The 20,244-nt window shown below is 56.2% G+C and overlaps 1 protein-coding gene and 1 pseudogene across 3 annotated transcripts in view; both read left to right on the top strand.

Annotated features, from left to right (window-relative positions):
• The window catches only part of LOC102125204 (zinc finger protein 787), a 34,514-nt gene extending 18,891 nt beyond the window's left edge, over positions 1–15,623 (top strand). For all 3 annotated transcript variants that reach the window (XM_045378390.3, XM_045378391.3, XM_065534972.2), the window contains exon 3: positions 13,882–15,623. In XM_045378390.3, the coding sequence (XP_045234325.1) occupies positions 13,882–14,954 (1,073 nt within the window). In that variant the 3' untranslated portion in view covers positions 14,955–15,623. The remainder of the gene's footprint in view (positions 1–13,881) is intronic.
• On the top strand, positions 2–4,863 carry LOC135968619 (uncharacterized; annotated as a pseudogene).
• Positions 15,624–20,244: the final 4,621 nt, after the last annotated feature.

Raw genomic sequence — 20,244 nt, 5'->3', positions numbered from 1 at the left:
AGTGGCCCGAGTCCGTCCCGGCCGGCCCCACTGCCTCCCACCTGACGCTGGCTTCCGGCCCCACCGCCTCCCACCTGACCCTGGCTTCTGGCCCCACCGCCTCCCACCTGACGGCTGGCTTCCGGCCCCACTGCCACCTGACCCTGGCTTCCGGCCCCACTGCCTCCCACCTGACCCTGGCTTCCCGCCCCACTGCCTCCCACCTGACCCTGGCTTCCGGCCCCACTGCCGCCCACCTGACCCTGGCTTCCGGCCCCACTGCCACCTGACCCTGGCTTCCGGCCCCACTGCCTCCCACCTGACCCTGGCTTCCGGCCCCACTGCCTCCCACGTGACCCTGGCTTCCGGCCCCACTGCCTCCCACCTGACCCTGGCTTCCGGCCCCACTGCCTCCCACGTGACCCTGGCTTCCGGCCCCACTGCCTCCCACCTGACCCTGGCTTCCGGCCCCACTGCCTCCCACGTGACCCTGGCTTCCGGCCTCACTGCCTCCCACCTGACGCTGGCTTCGGGCCCCACTGCCTCCCACCTGACACTGGCTTCCTTTGCCTTTGGGTGGGAGGAAACCCCCCTTTCCTGTTTTCCCTTCCTGGGGCCCTGGGATGCCCGACCCTGGCCTCCCCCCCCCCCGGGCTCTGCACTCCTGGCTGTAGAGGGAGGGGCTGGGGTTGTGGCTCCAAGTTTCCTTTCTGCTGAACGATTTTGGGGACCCCGGGGGCCGCCTTCTCTGCCTGACTTCCTCTGTCCTTGCCCTTCCAGCCTGGGCAGCACCCCCGTCTGTTGAGGGTGCCCCGTTGCTCTCCCCACAGCCCCGCCTCCACATCCTGGACTCTCTGCTGTGATTCCAGGCGGCCCTGTGACCCTCCCTGGCAGAAACTCCTTAGGGTGGCACAGGAGCGCAGGGAGCCCACAGGCTGACGCTGACTTTTCAGGGAGAGCTGTCAGTGTGGGTTTTTAGGTGAAATCCTTCACTCTTTGGACACTGACAACGTATTTCGTTTGTTTAAAAAGCATTATTGGGGTTGAGCAAAACTCATTTGTGGGCTACGTGGGGCCTGGGTTTGGTTGCCGAGGCCCCATGGTGACCCCACAGTGGCCCCTGACACCTCACGGCCTCCCTCCCCTCCTGGAGGCTGCGTGCCTGCCTCAGACCTGAGGAATAAGGTGCGGCAGCTTCTCTCATTGCTGTGTCTGCATGCCAGGCCCCAGGTCCCAGGCCTCCCGCTGGCCCCCCGCTGGCCCCACGCTGGCCCAGGCTCAGCAGACCTTTTCTGCAGAGGGCCAGAGAGGAAATGCTGTGCGTCTAGCAGGCTGCAGGCCTCACAGATACCACAGAGCCACAGTCCACACGGGAATGCACGGGCGCACCAGTGAGGCTCGATGTAGAAATGTGGCAGAGCTCGCCAGCCCAGGCCAGCGTAGCCGAGTCGTCCCAGAGAAGGACCGGGGTGAAGTGTGGGATCGATTTTGTAAAGCACCTCAGCCCTTTTTTCAGTGATTTCTGAGATCCGTGGATGGAGTATGAGCAGAAGCTCCCTCTGCGTGGGGGCTGTGGCAGCCCTGGTTCCGGGGGAGAAACTGGGATGGGGGTTTTGAGTGTGTTGGCAGGACGGCATGCCCGGGGGGCACACACCCCGGCCCCAGGCTGCCCCGCGCCTCAGTGGGTGGGCGCCGTCCTGTACCGCCACAGCCCTCCAGGCCTGCCCCCGCCTTCTCCCTCGCATACGCCCTGGGCCTTTGAACCTTTTTGAAAATTTTGTGGAAATCTCGAGCGTGTGGACGTAGTGTGATGAGTCCCTCTTCCTGTGCCAGCGAAGGGCACTGCCAGTCCCTTTCTGCCCACTGTGATTCTTTTTCCACAGTGTCATAGAGAACGTATCCATCACGTCATTGTGTCTGTAAATTCTCCAACATGTAAGGACTCCTTAAAAAAAAAAAACCCTACAGGAAGCTGATCTCACCTAACAACATGTCATTTTTTAGGACCATTGTCTAATCTAGCCCCCAGTCCTTGTTAAAATAGCCTGTGGTCTCCAGAATGCTTGTCTTTGAGTAAGTTCATCTTTAATTTTACAAGTCACTCGTAAACTCCTTCTCTTTGTAGAGAGTAGGTCTCAGGTCCCCTTGTCCAGCCCGCTGTCCCGCTCCCCACCGGCCCTGTGTCTGTGGGAGTGCTGTTCCCCACTGGGCAGCTGGCTCCGGGGAGGGCCTGCGCTTGGTGCCGTCTCTGGAGCATCACCACCGTGTGACGCCCTCGCTCATCCAGGATGGGCTGCGCACGCTCCCAAGCTGCTCTGGCGTCCGGGTAACTCCCGTGTGGGGTCCCACCTACACGTGTCCCTCCTACGATGTGACAGTGACGGACGTTGTCGGGGGGAATGGCGGGGGTTGGCCTGGCCACAGTGTATGTGGGCCCTTTTTCTCTGGCCTCTTGCTGAGGGATATGGGGGCCCATGGGGCAGGCATCTGGAGAGGAGTGTGCCCTGGAGAGGCAGGGGAGCGTGCCCGGCAGGCAGAGAGAAGGGAACCAGCAGGGCTTCCAGCCCACCTGGCCCCAGCCTCTTCTGCGGAATCAGTGTCCAGGCCCTCAGCCTACCTTGTGGGGTCCTTGGATAGGGAGGAGGTAACCAGCGCAACTTCACTGTCTTGCATGTGAGGAGTGGCCTAGGGAAGGTTGAGAAGGAGGCAGAGAGAACCAGCGGCAAGAGGTGTCCAGCGTGGCTGCCCCATGCCGACCCCAACCCTGCAGTGCTGGGGCGTGGGGCAGGGCGTCCATGTCCTGTGCTGGAGACGGGAGATGCTGGTTGGAGTGCCAAAGAGGGGGTTGCCCCCCGAGCCGGGCTGCAGGCCTTCGGGTAGACGCCGTGTGGACCCTTCCTCAGCTCCTGACTTCCGTGTGTCCTGGCACCTGCTCTGGGAATACATCCCAAGTGTGGTCGCTTCTCCCCACTGTGACCCCAGCCCTGTGGCCTTACAGTCACAGCGCTGGCCTTCCCGCGACCTCTGTCCCTACCCTTGTCCCCTCCTGAGCCTCTTGGGGAGGAGGCGAGATCCCGGTGCCATGCCCAGAACCCTGTGAAGGTGTCCTGGCCTGATGGGACTGAGAACCCGCCGCCTGCCCAGCCTTGCAGCCCTGTGTGCCATCGCCCCGTCCGCCTCCCAGCTGGTCTCGGGCCCCTGATGCGGCCCCCGACACGGCCCCCAGCCCGCGTGGCCCTGCCACAGTTTTCTTCCCCAGACGGTGTTGTGTGACTCGCACTTTCTCTTTTTTTTTTTTTTGAGACAGAATCTCGCTCTGTCACCCAGGCTGGAGTGCAGTGGTGTGATCTCGGCTCACTGCAACCTCCACCTCCTTGGTTCAAGCGACTCGCCTGCCCTCAGTCTCCTGAGTAGCTGGGATTATAGGCACCCGCCACCATGCCTGCCTAATTTTTGTATTTTTAGTAGAGACGGGTTTCACCGTGCTGCCTAGGCTGGTCTCGAACTCCTGACCTTAGGTGATCTGCCTGCCTCGGCCTCCCAGTGCTGGGATTACAGACGTGAGCCACTGTGCCTGGCATGACTCCCCTTTTCTGTCCCCTTGCACCAGCTCTCTGCTCCATGAGGTGCCGTCTCAGCAGAAGTGTCCCCATGTCCCCTCCCCTGTGTGCTTGTCCTTCAGCTTCCTGGAGATCACTCCCCGGGGTGTGCAGGCCGCTCAGGGTGCAGACTGTTTAACCGGAGGGTCCTGTCTCGGGGGCCAGGTGAAGCTTCGTTCACGGAGGAAGGGGCTTTGGGCTGCATTGCAGGGGATGTGGTAGTGTGGCCCGAGAGCCCTGGGAAGCCACGGGGCAGTGGGGACGCTCTCAGCTGCTGTTAACAGGGAACCCAGACAGCACTGGCCCTAGCCCGGAAGGACTCGATATGTTCTCAGGCAGCCAGCCTGTAGGCCGGACAGATCCAGGGCGGCCTCTCTCCTGAGAGCCGCTTATCTCTGGGCTCAGGGCCCCAGGCCCATCACTGTGATATCCTGGCCACAGCAAGGCAGTGCCTCAACCCCAGGCGGTGGGTCCCCAGGAAGCTCCGGCAGTGTCCTGCTGTGCCTCTTCTCTCTGGCACCCCCATATCACCCAGGCAGCATCACCCTGCGGCATGGGGTTGCCTGTCCTTGGGCCTCTCCTTCTGAGGAGTGTGAGAAGAGAGTGGGTTCTGAAGCTCCCAGGCAGGCCTCACTGGCCCGGGCAGGTGAGTCCCCACGACCCACAGGAATCCCAGGCAGCCCACACTCGCGACCTTCTCGTGAGAGGGAAAGGAATTGGACTGTGGGTACCCCCGGCCGTGTGCCCTGTTCAGAGGAGGTGTCCCTGTGGGAGGCTTTCTGTGGCTGTTGTGGGGAGAGCGGCGGCCTGGAACCCCTGGCACGTGTTCCTTCCATGGAGCTGTTTGGGCCCCGGGCTCCTTCCTCCAGGCCCATGGCTTTGCCTCAGTGTCTCTGGAGACCTGGGTCAGGGGGTGTGGCCTCGGGTGCTGACTGGGGGTGCCCTTGCTGGGCTCAGCGCGCTGGGCTTCAGCATGAGGTTGTCTGAACAGAAGTCTCCACGCCCCTTCTCCCCCAAACCCCCCGAAATTCCGAAGGTTTGAACCTCCCTACCCCATCTCTTACTGGAGGTCACTGCATTAGGGTTGCCCCTGCTCATGACCGGAAGGCCCCTGAGAGGCACAGCAGGGTGCTGTGTGTCCCCTGCGCCCGGTGGCTTTGCCCCTGGGAACTCGGCTTCCTCCGTTTTACTAAACTGGCTCTGCAGTGCCTTTGCAGTCGAGGCCAGGAGTAGTTGACCCCTCGCCCCGTGCCTGCACGCAGGAACACAGCCAGATAAAAAGAAACATGAATTTATAGGGGACCAAAATGAAAGTGCCACAGGACAGTTCTTCCTGTGCTAGCAGCACGTGCGGTGTTTCCTCCTCCTGCCTCCATTCTGTTTCATTTACATGCTGGCCGCCGTCCACGCAGTCCATCCGACTGCCTGCTGGGCTGAGGCCCGCAGTGGAGACGCGAGTCGTGGCCTGTGGTTGGGTGCGAAGTCCACGGCACGGCGTTTCCCACATACGGCGTGGTGAAGAACTGCATGTGAGATTGGAAAGAGCCACAAAGCCAGTGTTCTTTCTGGTTAGATAGATTGAATGGGGGCATTTTTGAAACCGTAGAAATTTTGTGATTTTTTTCTGTATTTGGATATTTCTGGGTGTGTGTTCAGATCCTCTGAGCTAATACTGTTAGGAATAACGACCAGTGCTTCATAATTGCGTCCTGTGTGCCCGCAGTCAGCCAGTGCTTCATAATCGCGTCCTGTGTGCCCGCAGTCAACCAGTGCTTCGTAATCGCGTCCTGTGTGCCCGCAGTCTGTGTGCCCGCAGTCAGCCAGTGCTTCATAATCGCGTCCTGTGTGCCCGCATCCTGTGTGTCCGCAGTCAGCCAGTGCTTCATAATCGCGTCCTGTGTGCCCGCATCCTGTGTGTCCGCAGTCAGCCAGTGCTTCGTAATCGCGTCCTGCGTGCCCGCAGTCAGCCAGTGCTTCGTAATCGCGTCCTGTGTGCCCGCATCCTGTGTGTCCGCAGTCAGCCAGTGCTTCGTAATCGCGTCCTGTGTGCCCGCATCCTGTGTGTCCGCAGTCAGCCAGTGCTTCGCAATCGCGTCCTGTGTGTCCGCAGTCAGCCAGTGCTTCGTAATCGCGTCCTGTGTGTCCGCAGTCAGCGCAGCCTCCTTAGGTGGTTATCTTGTTGAATTTGCACAAACCCCCATGAGGTCTGGGTGCTGGGGAAAGAGGGGCCGAGACACCTGCCTGGGCCGTAGAGCTGGGGGCTGGTGGGTGGCGTGCAGCCTCCTGCAGGCTGAGGCCGGGGTCTCCTGAAGATCTCAGGAGGGTGAGACCTATGGCTCTAGGCTGAGCGGCACTTTCCAACCTGCTTCCTGGGGCCTTTTCTCCTGATGACCCTTGATTGAGTTCCTGATGTTGAGTGGGTGAGGGGTGTGGGACCGGGCAGCGACAGCTCAGGCAGCCTCAGAGCTATTCAGATAACAAAGTAGACATTCTGCTTCTGAGGTGGGAGCAGTGCCGGCAGGAAAGCCTCAGCCGGTGTCTGGGAGCTGGGGTTCTGGCCGCCCTCGGGTGAGCACGGGCTCCATGTTTCAGCACGCCCTTTTCTCTTTTCATTTCATTTTATTTTTATTTATTTATTTATTTTTTGAGACAGAGTCTCACTCTATTGCCTAGGCTGGAGTGCAGTGGCACGATCTCGGCTCACTGCAACCTCTGCCTCCAGGATTCAAGTGATTCTCCTGCCTCAGCCTCCTGAGTAGCTGGGATTACAGGCACCTGCCAACATGCCCGGCTAATTTTTGTATTTTTAGTAGAAACGGGGTTTCACCATGTTGGTCAGGCTGGTCTTAAACTCTTGACCTCGTGATCTGCCCACCTTGGCCTTCCAAAGTGTTGGGATTACAGGCGTGAGCCATCGTGCTCAGCCTATGTCTTTTTATTTTTTGGAGACAGCCTTACTCTGTCACTGAGGCTGGAGTGCAGTGGTGCCATCTCTGCTCACTGCAGCCTTGACGCTCTGGGCTCAGGCTGTCCTCCCACCTCAGCCTCCTGCGTACCTGGGGACTCCAGGCACACACTACCCCACCCAGCTAGTTTTTTTTTTTTTTTTTTTAAGAGATGGGATCTCACTATGTTGCCCAGGCTGGTCTCAATTTCCTGGGCTCAAGTTAACCTCCTGCTTTGGCCTCCTGAGTAGTTGGGACTACAGGTGTGAGCCACCATGCCCGGCCAGACGACACTTCCGAGTCTTGGGTGACGGCAGAGCAGCCGCAGCATGGCCCTTGAGTCTCCTGTATCGCTACATAAAAACACAGCAACCAGGTAGCAAAACTCAAGTCCCCTGGACCACAGTTGCAAAGTTACGAGGTCCTAAGGTACCCCCATGAGTTCCAAAATACAGTAGGATGACGATAAACCATAGAGGCCCCTGTGGTATTAGCATCTGACCGGGAGGAGGGAAGCACAGGAGAGCCACAAACAGCCTCCAGGTCTTCACTGCCAAGCTGGGCAGGGGAGTCGGGGTCACTTTAGGACCAGCAGCTGAAGTAGGAACTGTTTTGTCCAAACCAGGGTAGTGGGGAGAGAGGCTGGTGGGAAGGCCCAAAAGGGGCTGGGGCAGCGCAGGTCCTGCAGCTCTCGAAGCAACCAGGTGAAGTGCTGTGCAGGGCAGAACCTCATGTGAGGAATCAGAATCGAGCAGGGCCCCCTTCCTTGGCAACAGAGGAAGACAGGAGAAGGTGCTGATGACAGCGGGGACAGCGGCTGTAGCATGTGCCTCTGCGCAGGCTGGTTGCTGCGTTTTTTTACCTGCTGTGTGAGAACCTCTGAGAAGTTAGAGCAGCTACCCTGAACCGAGCCTCCTCCCAGAAATTCAAGGAAACTTACACATAAAATAGAGCAACAGAAAAAAATATTGAGTTCAGCCTTCCCAAAAGTGATTATAATAACAAAGAAAAGGAGCAGGATAGCATTTCTACAGACAGGCAGGCCAGAAGTGCATCCTAACGGGATCAAGATCATTTAGTACAGGGTCCCCAGTCCCTGGTACCGGTACTGCTCCGTGGCCAGTTAGGAACCAGACCACACTTGGGGAGGTGAGTGGAGCACGAGCGAGCATTACTGCCTGAACTCCACCTCCTGCCAGGTCATCGGCGGCATGAGATTCTCACAGGAGCGGGAACTGCACACGTGAGGGGTCTAGCTTGTGTGCTTCTTACGAGAATCTTATTTTTTGAGACAGAGTCTCGCTCTGTCACCCAGGCTGGAGTGTGATGGTGTGATCTCAGCTCTCTGCAACCTCCACCTCCCGGGTTCAAGTGATTCTCCTTCCTTAACCTCCCAATTAGTTGGGATTACAGGCACACAATACCACATTCAGCTAATTTTTGTATTTTTTTTTAAGTTAAGATGGGGTTTCACCACATTGGCCAGGCTGGTCTCAAACTCCTGACCTCAGGTCATCTGCCTGCCTTGGCCTCCCAAAGTGCTGGGATTATAGGTGTGAGCCACCAAGCCTGGTCCCTTATGAGAATCTAATGCCTGGTGATCTGAGGTGGAACAGTTTCATCCCTGAACCATCTCCCACTACGTCCCCACCCTGTCCGTGGAAAAATTGTCTTCCACAAAACCGGTCCCTGGTGCCAAAAAGGTTGGGGGCCGCTGATTTTGGACAGGCTGAGACAGTGCAACATGTGAAAGAACAAAATAATCACAAACTCAGAAACCAGGGGGCAGCCTTGGCAAAGATTTGGAAATAAGAACAAAAACCTTTCAAAATGAAGACTAATGTAGAAGGAACTCAAGAATAAAAACATCGTTCCTTAAAAAATTGAAGGCAAAAAGGAGGATCATTTAAAAATGAGAAAAAAAAAAAGCTGGGCATGGTGGCTCACGCTTGTAATCCCAGCACTTTGGGAGGCCAGGGCTGGTGGATCACTTGAGGCCAGGAGCTTGAGACCAGCCTGGCTAACATGGAGAAACCCTGTCTCTACTAAAAGCACACACACACACACAAAATTAGCCAGGTATTGTGGCTCATGCCTGTAATCCCAGCACTTTGGGAGGCCAAGGCGGGTGGATCACTTGAGGGCAGGAGTTCAAGACCAGCCTGGTCAACATGAAACCTTGCCTCTACTGAAAATGCAAAAAACAAAACAAAACAAAAACGGGTATGATGGCTCACGTCTGGAATCCCAGCTACTCAGGAGGCTGAGGCATGAGAATCACTTGAACCTGGGAGGCAGAGGTTGCATTGAGCCGAGATCATGTCACTGCACTCCAGTCTGGGTGACAAAGTGAGACTCCACCTCAAATAAAATGAAAAAAGATTAAAACAGAGTAAAGGAAACAGGTTAAGAAAAGAAAATCCAACATATGGATAGGCAGAGTCCCTGAAGAAGAGACCCAAAGCAAAAGAACAGAGTGGATACTAAAAACTCATTCAAGGAAACACCCCCCCCCCCCTTTTTTTTGAGAGGGAGTCTTGCTCTGTCGCCCAGGCTGGAGTGCAGTGGCTGGGTCTCAGCTCACTGCAAGCTCCGCCTCCCGGGGTCTAGCCATTCTCCTGCCTCAGCCTCCCAAGTAGCTGGGACCACAGACGCCCGCCACCTCGCCCGGCTAGTTTTTTGTATTTTTTTAGTAGAGACGGGGTTTCACCGTGTTAGCCAGGATGGTCTCTATCTCCTGACCTCGTGATCCGCCCGTCTCGGCCTCCCAAAGTGCTGGGATTACAGGCTTGAGCCACCGCGCACGGCCAAGGAAACACCCCTTAACGCATGGAAGCTGCGCATTGAAAGAGCAAATCACGGTTGCGTTAGAATCGCTGGACTCCAAAGGAAGTCACCGATCCTTCCTGGCAGAAAGCGTGGATGACTTGGAAAGTCAACACGACTGTGCTCGGACTTAGCACTTTATGCCAGGAGAAAATGGCATTATGACTCACGGAAAAGGGACCTTCAGATGGGAAGGGCACAGACAGGCTACCCAGCAAGAGCCCGGTGAACCCCATTCCTCTGTGCCCTCCGAGGAACCTAAAAGCGAATGAGCCTCAGACAACTGACCAGAGAGAGGAGGGATGGGAGGAGGGTGTGAGCAGGTCAGTCTCACTGAGCACCGATCACGTCTCAGTCGGCCAAGATCTGCACATGACGGAGGGGATGCAGCCGAGAAAACAGGGGGAGGAGGACGGTTCGTGTAGCACAATCCAGGAGCCGTGCCTGGCAGTGGTAGCAGTAGCATTGTTACCCTGAGATCGCGTGTGCACCCAGCAAGAGGGTCACAATGTAGGGTATCCCAGTTCCGCCATCTCCTGCGTCTATGGAATATCCCACTTCCGCCATCCCCTGTGTCTATGGGCTATCCCATTTCCGCCATCCCCTGTGTCAATGGTATATACCACTTCCGCCATCCCCTGTGTCTGTGGAATAGCCCACTTCCGCTATCCCCTGTGTCTATGGTATATCCCACTTCCGCCATCCCCTGTGTCTGTGGAATAGCCCACTTCCGCCATCCCCTGTGTATGGAATATCTCACTTCCGCCACCCCATAGATTCCAGTTCTGCTATCCCGTGTCTATGGGGATCCCACTTCCGCCACCCCCTGCGTCTATGGGGTATCCCAGTTGCGTCATCCCATGTCTATAGGATATTCCAGCTCTGTCATCCCCTGTGTCTATGGGGTATCCCACTCCCGTCATCCCCTGGGTCTATGGAATATTCCACTTACGTCATCCCTTAGGTCTGTGGGGTATCCCAGTTCCGCCACCCCTTGTGTCTGTGGGATATTCCAGTTCTGTCATCCCGTGTGTCCTTGAGAACCAGGATTCTTCGTGGGGCAGAAGGGAGGTGCAGATGTCACAAAGAAAAGGCTAAATGCTTTTAAACACCGTAGTCCTGAATTTTTATGGGAAGTATCAGCGTGAACTCAGGAATTTTATCTTAAAAAAAAAAAAGTATTTCCGGATTTTGCTCTAGAAACACTGTCTCCGGTGGAGAGAAACCTGGACTCCCTGGAGTAGTGGTGCTGCAGATGGGGCAGGAGGCGTAGGGTTAGAGCCTGGGGCGTAGGGGTTGGTCGCCTTCGCCCCCATGCCCTCGGGGCCTCAGCCGAGTTCTTCAGTTAGAGAAGGACAGTGATAGTGTTGGCCATGGATTAAATGTGGTAATCCACAGAACACATTTAGCCCAGGGCCAGGCGTCTGGGGACACTGCCCTCCCCCAAGGGTAACTGCTGCCACCATCGGAGTGGCCCCGGCCCTCATTGTTTCTTACTTTCTTAATTGAATGAGAACCCTTATGCTTCCTCACTGTGCTCTTCTCTGTCTGGGAATTCGCTGAATCCCTTTAAAGATGGTGCTGTGAGGTGGAGACAACTGTTAGCCTCATCGCTCCTGCGAGGCTTCGGCTTTGGCGTCGGTTTCGGCTTTGGCTTCGGTTTTGGCTTTGCGGCTGCGGCTTTGGCTGCGGCTTTGGCTGCGGCTGCGGCAAGCGGAGGGGCCCATCTTGGCCCATGCGTGGTGCAGACAGAAAGTCTTGTCAGAACCAGTCTGTGCCTGTGAAGGCGGTTTCCTGGGCCTTACTGAGATGCAGCACGGGAATGTTTGCGCAGAGCCCAGGAATCTGCAGGATGTAAAAGAGCCCTGCTTTTTAAGTAATTAAACCCTGTCCATTTAACAGTGCTTAACTCATACTTAGAAAAAGTAGTGCAGAGATGCCTGTAGAGAAGCCAAATCGCCTACGGCCTAAAGCGGAAAGCAGCTCCCACCTCCTGCCCTCCCCCACTCCCAGTTTGCCTCTAGAGGAAGGAGCGCCTCCATGCACTCTTTGGGGATCTCCCTGGTTCTAGGTAAAGAGCTCACGCAATTGCTTTGCTAGTTGCGAATCTAATGGGAGTTGAGGACATGGCTCCCACATCCTCTCCCCACTCTCTGCGCACTGCACGCCCGCCCCAGTGCCCCATCTTAGCTGCCACTGTCACAAATTTTGTGTTCAGAATTCATGTCGTCATGACTGTAAATGCTGTTCATAGCTGAGTCACAGGCAGCATTGCTATACTTTATTTCTTCACAACCTCGGAAACAAAGCAATTATTTTAATTAAAGGGGGAGAAGCACTTGTAAGGTTCAGATAGTATGGCTCGGTTTATGGTGACAAGCAAATCTCTTTCCTATCCGTCCCTTTCTGTCCCCTTCAGTCACACCGCCTCGAGGCAAATAGCTTTGATGTTTGTTTTTAATTCTCTCTATATCTTTAAGTAATGAGTTTATAACGTACAACATTTTAAAATGTTGACAATGCAGTGGGCTCCATGCCATCTCTCCAAAAGGTTCCCCCCTTCCTGACTTCACCTGGAGTTTTTTCTTCTGCCGAAGGTGATTCAAGAGCCATATTCAAATACTCTGCCTTGGAATAGTGATTCTCACACTGGAGCTGGCATCAGAATCACCTGGAGGGCTTGCTGAAGCACAGGCCCTGGCCCAGGACTTTCTCATATAGTGGATCTGGAGGGAGGCCTGAGCATAGCGTTTTTGTTTTGCTTTGTTTTTAGATGGAGTCTCTCTCTGTCGCCCAGGCTGGAGTGCAGTGGTGTGATCTCGGCTCACTGCAACCTCTGCGTCTCGGGTTCAAGCCATTCTCCTGCCTCAGCCTTCCAAGTAGCTGGAACTAAAGGCATGCGCCACCACGCCTGGCTAATTTTTGTATTTTTAATAGAGACGGGGTTTCGCCATGTTGGCCAGTTTAGTCTTGAACTCCTGACCTAAAGTGATCCACCCGCCTCGGCCTCCCAAAGTGCTGGGATTACAGGCGTGAGCCACTGCTCCCGGCCGTGCATAAATGTTTTTAATATGTTCTGTGTGGTGCCGATGCTACTGGTTGCAGGATCCCCCTTAGTGGAGCACTCCCTTAGCGTGTAGGGTGTGCTGTACGTGGGGTGGGAGATTTAGCGGTGGGCGGCTGCAGTTATCAGTAGATGGCTGTTTGTTGGACCCAGACTACTGATGTGCTTCTGGGCATTGCCACTTTGCAATTGTGTAGCTGTGGGCCGTGACTCGACTCCCTAGTGCCTCAGTTTCTCCCTTGTAAAGGTTCAGTTTCGTGCTCCCACCTTATGAGGACCTGACGCTGAAGTGTGTAGCGCAGGGGGGCGTCATGGCCCTTCCTTGCGTGTTTGCCAGTGTGGCATCTGGGATGGTGTTTGGGCTCTGTGTGCTGGGCACCATGCCAGGTGTTGGGATAGAGACTTAGGAGTTTACAGTCTAGTAAGGTCAGGAGTGAGAATGTTGTAATTGTGATTCACGCTTTGAAAAAATCCTGTAGGGTGCACCTGGGGTGCTCACGGGGGTCAGAGATGCACCTGCTGAGTCCTTCCCACCTGCTTCTGTTGCTCTGGACCAGGCCCCAAGGGAGAGCAAAGGTAGAAGCTGCACACGGACCCTTCTCAGGAGTGCATGAGCTCGGGAGGAGGCAAGCCCATCCCTCCTGGGAGATCCCCCAGGGCAGGCCTGGTGCAGATGCGTGAACGGCCTCATTGGCTGCTGGAAGGGTGTCCTCAGTGTAAAGATGAGTAGGCAAAGCCCTGTGTGCCCGAATTGTCCTCACTGAGCAGACAGGAGCCCCCACACCCAGGGGCTGGCGAGAGCCTCTGTAATGGAGGCCATGTTGAGCCAGGTTTTACTTCCAGGTTGGAAGGCGGGGCTTTCATGCTCCTCTCCAATCCCATTACCTGTCTGCTCCCCCCTGTCGGCAGCCAGCATTGTCCTCCTGGAGCCGGAATGTGACACATCACTCCCTGGCAGGCATGTCTTCAGGGTGCCAAACCCACTCCCTGGCTCAGGTCCAGGTGTCCAGGGCTGCATCCCAGCCCTGCGGCCTCTCTGCCCAGTGGAGCCTTTGCCCGTGGGCCTTCCTCATGCTCTGTCCTCGGCGTCCAGGCTGGTGTTTTGGGTTTCAGGGGTCCTTTCCTGGGAGCCTTCCGTGGATCCCGCCTCTCGCCCATGCCTCTTATGTTGACTGGTTGTTTACAGATCAGACCTTCTGTGTCTGCAGTCATTGTTCTGGAGATTGGGGGTAAACCGAGGGTCTTAACTCTCACAGAGCAGAGGTTTTAGCTGGGGAGACGGGTAATAACTACTTAGTAAAATGCAGGGAGTGATGCACGCTCTAAGGACACCAGGGCAGGTCCCGCGCCAGGGGGAGCCTGGAAAGGCTCCCTGGTGAGCGAGGCACTGGAGGCCAGCGTAGCAGCGGAGGCAGGAGTGGAGACCTTGCCTCTCTGACTCACGTCCCCCTACCCTCTTGCCTTCCAGTGGACATCCTTATCATGGATGACGACGACGTCCCCAGCTGGCCTCCCACCAAGCTGTCCCCGCCCCAGTCTGCGCCCCCAGCCGGCCCCCCTCCCCGGCCGCGGCCGCCCGCCCCCTACATCTGCAACGAGTGTGGCAAGAGCTTTAGCCACTGGTCCAAGCTGACGCGGCACCAGCGCACGCACACCGGTGAGCGGCCCAACGCCTGCGCCGACTGCGGCAAGACCTTCTCGCAGAGCTCACACCTGGTGCAACACCGGCGCATCCACACGGGCGAGAAGCCCTACGCCTGCCTGGAGTGCGGCAAGCGCTTCAGCTGGAGCTCCAACCTCATGCAGCACCAGCGCATCCACACGGGCGAGAAGCCCTACACCTGCCCCGACTGCGGCCGCAGCTTCACGCAGAGCAAGAGCTTGGCCAAGCACCGGCGCTCGCACAGCGGCCTCAAGCCCTTCGTGTGCCCGCGCTGCGGCCGCGGCTTCAGCCAGCCTAAGAGCCTCGCGCGTCACCTGCGGCTGCACCCGGAGCTGTCGGGGCCCGGCGTGGCGGCCAAGGTGCTGGCGGCCAGCGTCCGGCGGGCCAAGGGGCCTGAAGAAGCGGTGGCGGCGGACGGCGAGATCGCCATCCCGGTGGGCGACGGCGAGGGCATCATCGTGGTGGGCGCGCCGGGCGAGGGGGCGGCAGCCGCGGCAGCCATGGCGGGAGCAGGGGCCAAGGCCGCGGGGCCCCGGTCGCGACGCGCCCCAGCCCCCAAGCCGTATGTGTGTCTGGAGTGCGGGAAGGGCTTCGGGCACGGGGCCGGGCTCCTGGCGCACCAGCGGGCCCAGCACGGGGACGGGCTCGGGGCGGCGGGGGGCGAGGAGCCGGCCCACATCTGCGTGGAGTGCGGGGAGGGCTTCGTGCAGGGCGCCGCGCTCCGGAGACACAAGAAGATCCACGCCGTGGGCGCGCCCTCGGTCTGCAGCAGCTGCGGACAGAGCTACTACCGGGCCGGGGGGGAGGAGGAGGAGGACGACGACGACGAGGCCGCGGGCGGGCGGTGCCCCGAGTGCCGCGCTGGGGAGGGCCGGTAGGGGAGGGGCCCGGGGGGGGGGGCAGGGCCCCTCGGGCTTGGCGGGAACGACCATGTGCAAGACCAAGAGACCCAGGGAGAAGCGGATGGGGTGCGATGGACCCCGCGGCGTCCCGAGCCCCACGCCCTCCTCTGTCCCCGTGCCGTCCACGTGGGGCACTGGGGGGCATTAGGGCCAGTTCACTTCTCCGCCTCGACTCTGCCCCCCTCAGCCTGGCCCGCCCTTCCTAGGTTCTCGGCCTGCGAGCCGGAGACAGACAATGGAGAGAATTGGAGAGGCCGAGCGGCTACCAGGCCTCAAGTGGAAGGCCATTTTCCCTCCTCTTCCTCAGTTGTCCTGGGTGGGGGTGCTGCGAGGAATGGAGAAACCAGGCCCTTGTTTAGAGGGTCCCAGAGAGGGAAGGGAAATAGGGGCCCTTTTCTCTTTTAGAGTTTTCTTTTATTCAGCCCACCTTTTGACTCTCCCCGCCCACCCCAATCCATTTTTTTTTTCCGGCTTCCGGGTCCCGTCCTTTCTTAGAGCTCGAGTCGTTCCTTCCCCTCCTGGATTCCGGGTAGCAGAGGTGGCCCCTGTGCCCCGCAGAGCCCCGCAGGAGGCGGGTGCCCATTTATCCCAGGCCTGGGCGTGGTGGAGGAAGGGGTGCTAGAACAATAAATAGCACTATCCAAACGTCCCTCTGCGTGGTTCTTGAGTCCGGGAGAAGGGCAACAGGGGTAAACAGAGGCTTCCGCTGGGGCAGCAGCAGAGTGTCAGCTGCGCCCGGGGAGTGGCCAGTTGGGTCACCCGCGGAGGGCCCTGGGCAGGGTGACCTGTCCTGAGATCGCCTCACTGCAATAAGGGCGCTCACAGGGCCTGGGAGCCCCTTGTAGATGGGGCAGGGTGGACTGGTCGGGGCCAGGCCTGCTCACTGCAGTGGAAGGAGCCCCGCGGCCTCAGCTGCCCTCTAACAGGGGTAGCTGGCTTCCTCCACTCCTATCGTGTGGCGGCTGCCGCCGCTGACCCCAAAAGTGGCTGGGGGAGAGGGCAGGAATGCCACAGTCCAGCTGAGTGCTTAGGGCAATTCAGACAGCGCGCCAGCCTGACGGACCTGGTCCCATAGAGCCGCTGCAGCCGCCCTGCCAGATGAGGGCTGCTGTTCATTATCAGAAGGGGGCTCTACCACGGCGACTGGTTTCCCAGACCCATAGCCCCAGTCCTGAGGACCCATGTTCCTGGGGGCTTGGGAGGCCACAGGGAGGGTCCCAACGGGGTATTTTCAACCTGGCTGAAGGCTGCAATTACTCAGGAGCGATTGGAGGCGGCAAGCTGCAGGCATCTTTGACTTGGGGGTTTCATAGCAGAGGGGGACTCGAAGGAGAAATGTGGATTTCCAGTTAGAGCTCTTGATCTACCCTTTCACACCCTGATGTGCTTGAGCAGAGCCTCACCTGGAGGATAGGGGCTCAGAAACCAGGGCCGCTGATGGTGTACAGATCCTGGAGGATTTGTTAGAGGACGAGGGAGGGGTCATGGGTGAGATAAGCATGCTCTCAAGTGGCCACACTGCCTTGCTTAGGTAATTGGTACTGCATGTCAGTTTACTTTGAAATTTCAGGTCACTTAAAAGGAGGGGGTGAACCTTGGTGGTTCAGAGTGGGCTGGGTTAGCAAAGACTGAGGAAGCATTGCTCAGCGCTCCTAGGGTCCTTCTGTGGAGCTCTGGCCTTGGGCACTTCTCGAGGCCTGGGAGGATGGGAGGCGCCCTGTCTAGTAGAACTGGCAGCTCGGTGCCTTGTTAAGTTGGGCACACAGTCTTGGGCCAGCCTCCTCCTCTACCTGCCCCAGGATATGGTGGCAGGAGCTGACACCTAAAGCAAGAAAGATTCAGGGCCAGTTTTAACCCTGCCTCTTAAGGCTGTGTGACCCTGGGCAAGTGGACTAACCTCTCTGACCCTTGGCTTCCTTGCCCTGTGGAAAGAAGAGCTTGCCTGCCTTGTGTGCCTGTTTGTGGAGGGGGGGGATCCCCAAGCCATGTGTTAAGTCACTAGAGCTGCCCTCCCAGGCGTGAGCAGAGATGCAGGGGCGAGGAGCCAGGCTCAAATCCCGGCTCTGCACTACTCATCCCCCTTCATAATACAGAACTCAGCGAGTTCACATGACCGCCATGACACCAGACTGCACCGGACCCAGCGCTAGACCTGTGCTTTGGTGTCACACGCCATCTGCCACCGATTCATGCACTCAGGTAGTCATTGCCCACCCCTCACTCATTCCACAAATGTGTTCAGGGCAGCAGCTCCGTGCCCAGTGAGCGTGGCACGGGTCCAAGTTAAAGGAATGTGGGTTCCCGTGGCACTTGCATCAGCCCTGTACCGCACCTGCATTGGAGCTGCTCACCCACGGCAATGTGAGGCTGGGCAGCGGCTTCATGTCACGAATCCACTGTGGCAGTGACCGCAGAAGTTCCTTTGGCCCCCACTCCTCTCCTGCTCACTTTGGTGGAGGGCATGCGCAGACTCATTCACGCCCCTTATGGAGTCCAGTCCTCGCAAAGGCCCTGTGTGGTCGGCCTCATTCCTCGGCTGCTGCTGCTGAAGCTGGTGTAAGGAGAGGAAGCAGTCTGCCCAGGCTACTGGTTTGTCAAGTGGTAGAACCTGAATCTGGATCTAAAGTCCCGACACCCATGCCCCCCACCCCAGCCCCCTGCTGAGTTGATGATCCACTTAATCTTAGATGTTTCTCAGGCACTTCTTTCCTGCGAGGGACTCTACTAAGCATGGGGGCACAGCAGTGACCTCAACAGGCACAATCTCTGCTGTCATGGGGGCTGGGAGTGGCTAGGAGGGGACACACACAGCTAAGGGCTGAAGGGACAAAGAGACTCCCAGGAGGCAGGAAGTGAAGGAGTCCTGGGCATGGAGCAGGTGTGACAGGCAATTCCAGGGGAGTGGGGGCCAGACGGGTGAGTAGAAAGGGACCTCCACCCAGCTTACTCCCCAGCCTGAAGGCAGAGTTTATCTGGAAATGTTTACTCCGTATATCCCTGTTTCCCTAAGGGTAGCCTAGAGAGTGTTCCAGGGAATATTGACAAGATGTTTGGAGAAAACAGGATCTTGTGTTCAAATAACCTGAGAAAAGACTGGATTCAGTTTTTTTTTTTTTTTTTTTTTTTTAAGACAGAGTTTCACTCTTGTCACCCAGGCAGGAGTGCAGTGGTATGATCTTGACTCACTGCAATGTCTGCCTCCTGGGTTCAAGCAATTCTGTTTCAGCCTCCCATAGTAGCTGGGATTACAGGCACCCGCCACCACACCCGGCTCATTTTTGTATTTTTAGAAGAGATGGGGTTTCACCATATTGGTCAGGCTTATCTTGAACTCCTGCCCTCAGGTAGTCCACCCACGTCGGCCTCCCAAAGTGCTGGGAGCCACCACGCCCCGCCGGATTGAAGTTTTCTCATACACAGACCAGTACTTGGCAGGTGGAAGGTGCTGAGCCAAGATTCAGTTGACTGGATGAATTATAAAACTAGCTCCCCACACCCACCCGGCCCAGAGCTTTTCACTATGATTCTGTATAACTGGGTGGGGCTGGGGGCCAGGGCAGGGGTAGGTGATAACATGCAGCATTTTCTGAACTTGTTCTGTCAGAAAACCTTCCATTTATAGAGCATCTTGGGGCTAGTGTTCTCCAGGCCATCCTTAGAGAAGTGCATGCATGTGAATTGTGTGTGTCTCTCTGCATGTATGAGTGCTTGTATGTCTCCGTGTGGATGGTGTGTCTGTGTATCTTTGTGCATATGTATGTCTGTGTGCATGGGGGTATGTATGTGTGTCTGGTATATATCCACCCATCCTCATATCTACCGCTCAAAGAGGCTGTGGGTGGGGACGGAGTTGCCTCTGGCACCACTGATTTTGCCTCCTCTCCTGCCTTGATGGACAAGTCTATCCAGAAATGCCCTATCTTCTGGTGCCGGTCTTTCAGCACCATGGACAGAGAATCCCCCCATTTCCCCCTCCCCCGCCCCCCAGCTGGGTCTCGGATGATGGAGCTCAGTTTAATCCATCCGCATTCCCTTTTAAAGCCTCCTGACCACTTCGAAGAGGGTATTGTTCCCATTTTACATATAAGGGAACAGAGGCTTTGGGGAGGTTAAATGTTTCTCCAGGCTCTCACAGCTAAGTAGCAGAGCTTAATAGAATCTAATGCCAACATTTATATCAGTCTGTCTGTACCTTATGGGATGCTTGTGAAGTGGGGTGGCCACTAGCCATGACAGTAAGTAGACTGTGGACGGACAGCCTCATTCAGGCTGGTGGGGACTCTGCCAGGGGTATTTGGATCAGCGATTGATGTCTGGTCACAAATAAGATTTTTTTAAAAAAAGTAATGGATACTTGGAGGAAGAGATTACTTACCAAATCTCAACTCCCAGATTCCTCATTCCTCTCCCTGCATTATCCCTTGAAATACTCAGTGAATCTACAAGTGGGTTTTAAAAATAAATTCATCAAGCTGGGCACGGTAGCTCACGCCTGTAATCCCAGCACTTTGGGAGGCCAAGGTGGAGAGATCACCTGAGGCTGGGAGTTCGAGACCAGCCTGACCAACATGGAGAAACCCCATCCCTAATAAAAACATAAAATTAGCCAAGTACGATGGTACATGCCTGTAATCCCATCTACTCGGGAGGCTGAGGCAGGAGAATTGCTTGAACCTGGGAGGCAGAGGTTGCGGTGAGCTGAGATCGCACCATTGCACTCCAGCCTGGGCATCAAGAGCGAAACTGTCTCAATAAATAAAATAAATTTATCAAATGAAAGCATTCATTGCATATTATTCTGCCCCTTGCATACGTATCAATCTCTATCGTCATGTTTTATGTATCATGTATATATCAACTATATTATCTATCTACATGTTATCATTTATATACCAATCCATTATCTTCTATTGTCATTCTATCTATGCATCAATTATCTATATCTGTCATCTATATGTAGCTATCATTTATGTATTAGTCATCTATTATCTATCTTTGCACCATCTATCCATGTTTATCAATCATCTATAATCTGTTATCTACCTATATCATGTATCATCTATTATCTACTTACATAGATATGTAACAATTTATCATCTACCTCCGTATTACATATCTGTGATCTTCCTATCTTCACCGCCTATTACCAGTAATCTATTTGTATACTGTATCTGTTATCTATCTTTAGCTATCATCTATGTATCTATCAACTATACCTGTTTATGTATCTACCTATGATTGTTCCAGAGAGAGGCCTATGTTTTTT

The sequence above is a fragment of the Macaca fascicularis genome, chromosome 19, assembly GCF_037993035.2.
Source record: "Macaca fascicularis isolate 582-1 chromosome 19, T2T-MFA8v1.1".
NCBI lineage: Eukaryota > Metazoa > Chordata > Mammalia > Primates > Cercopithecidae > Macaca > Macaca fascicularis.
The sequence above is the reverse complement of the archived record's forward strand: the minus strand, read 5'-3'. Positions and strand labels throughout refer to the sequence as shown.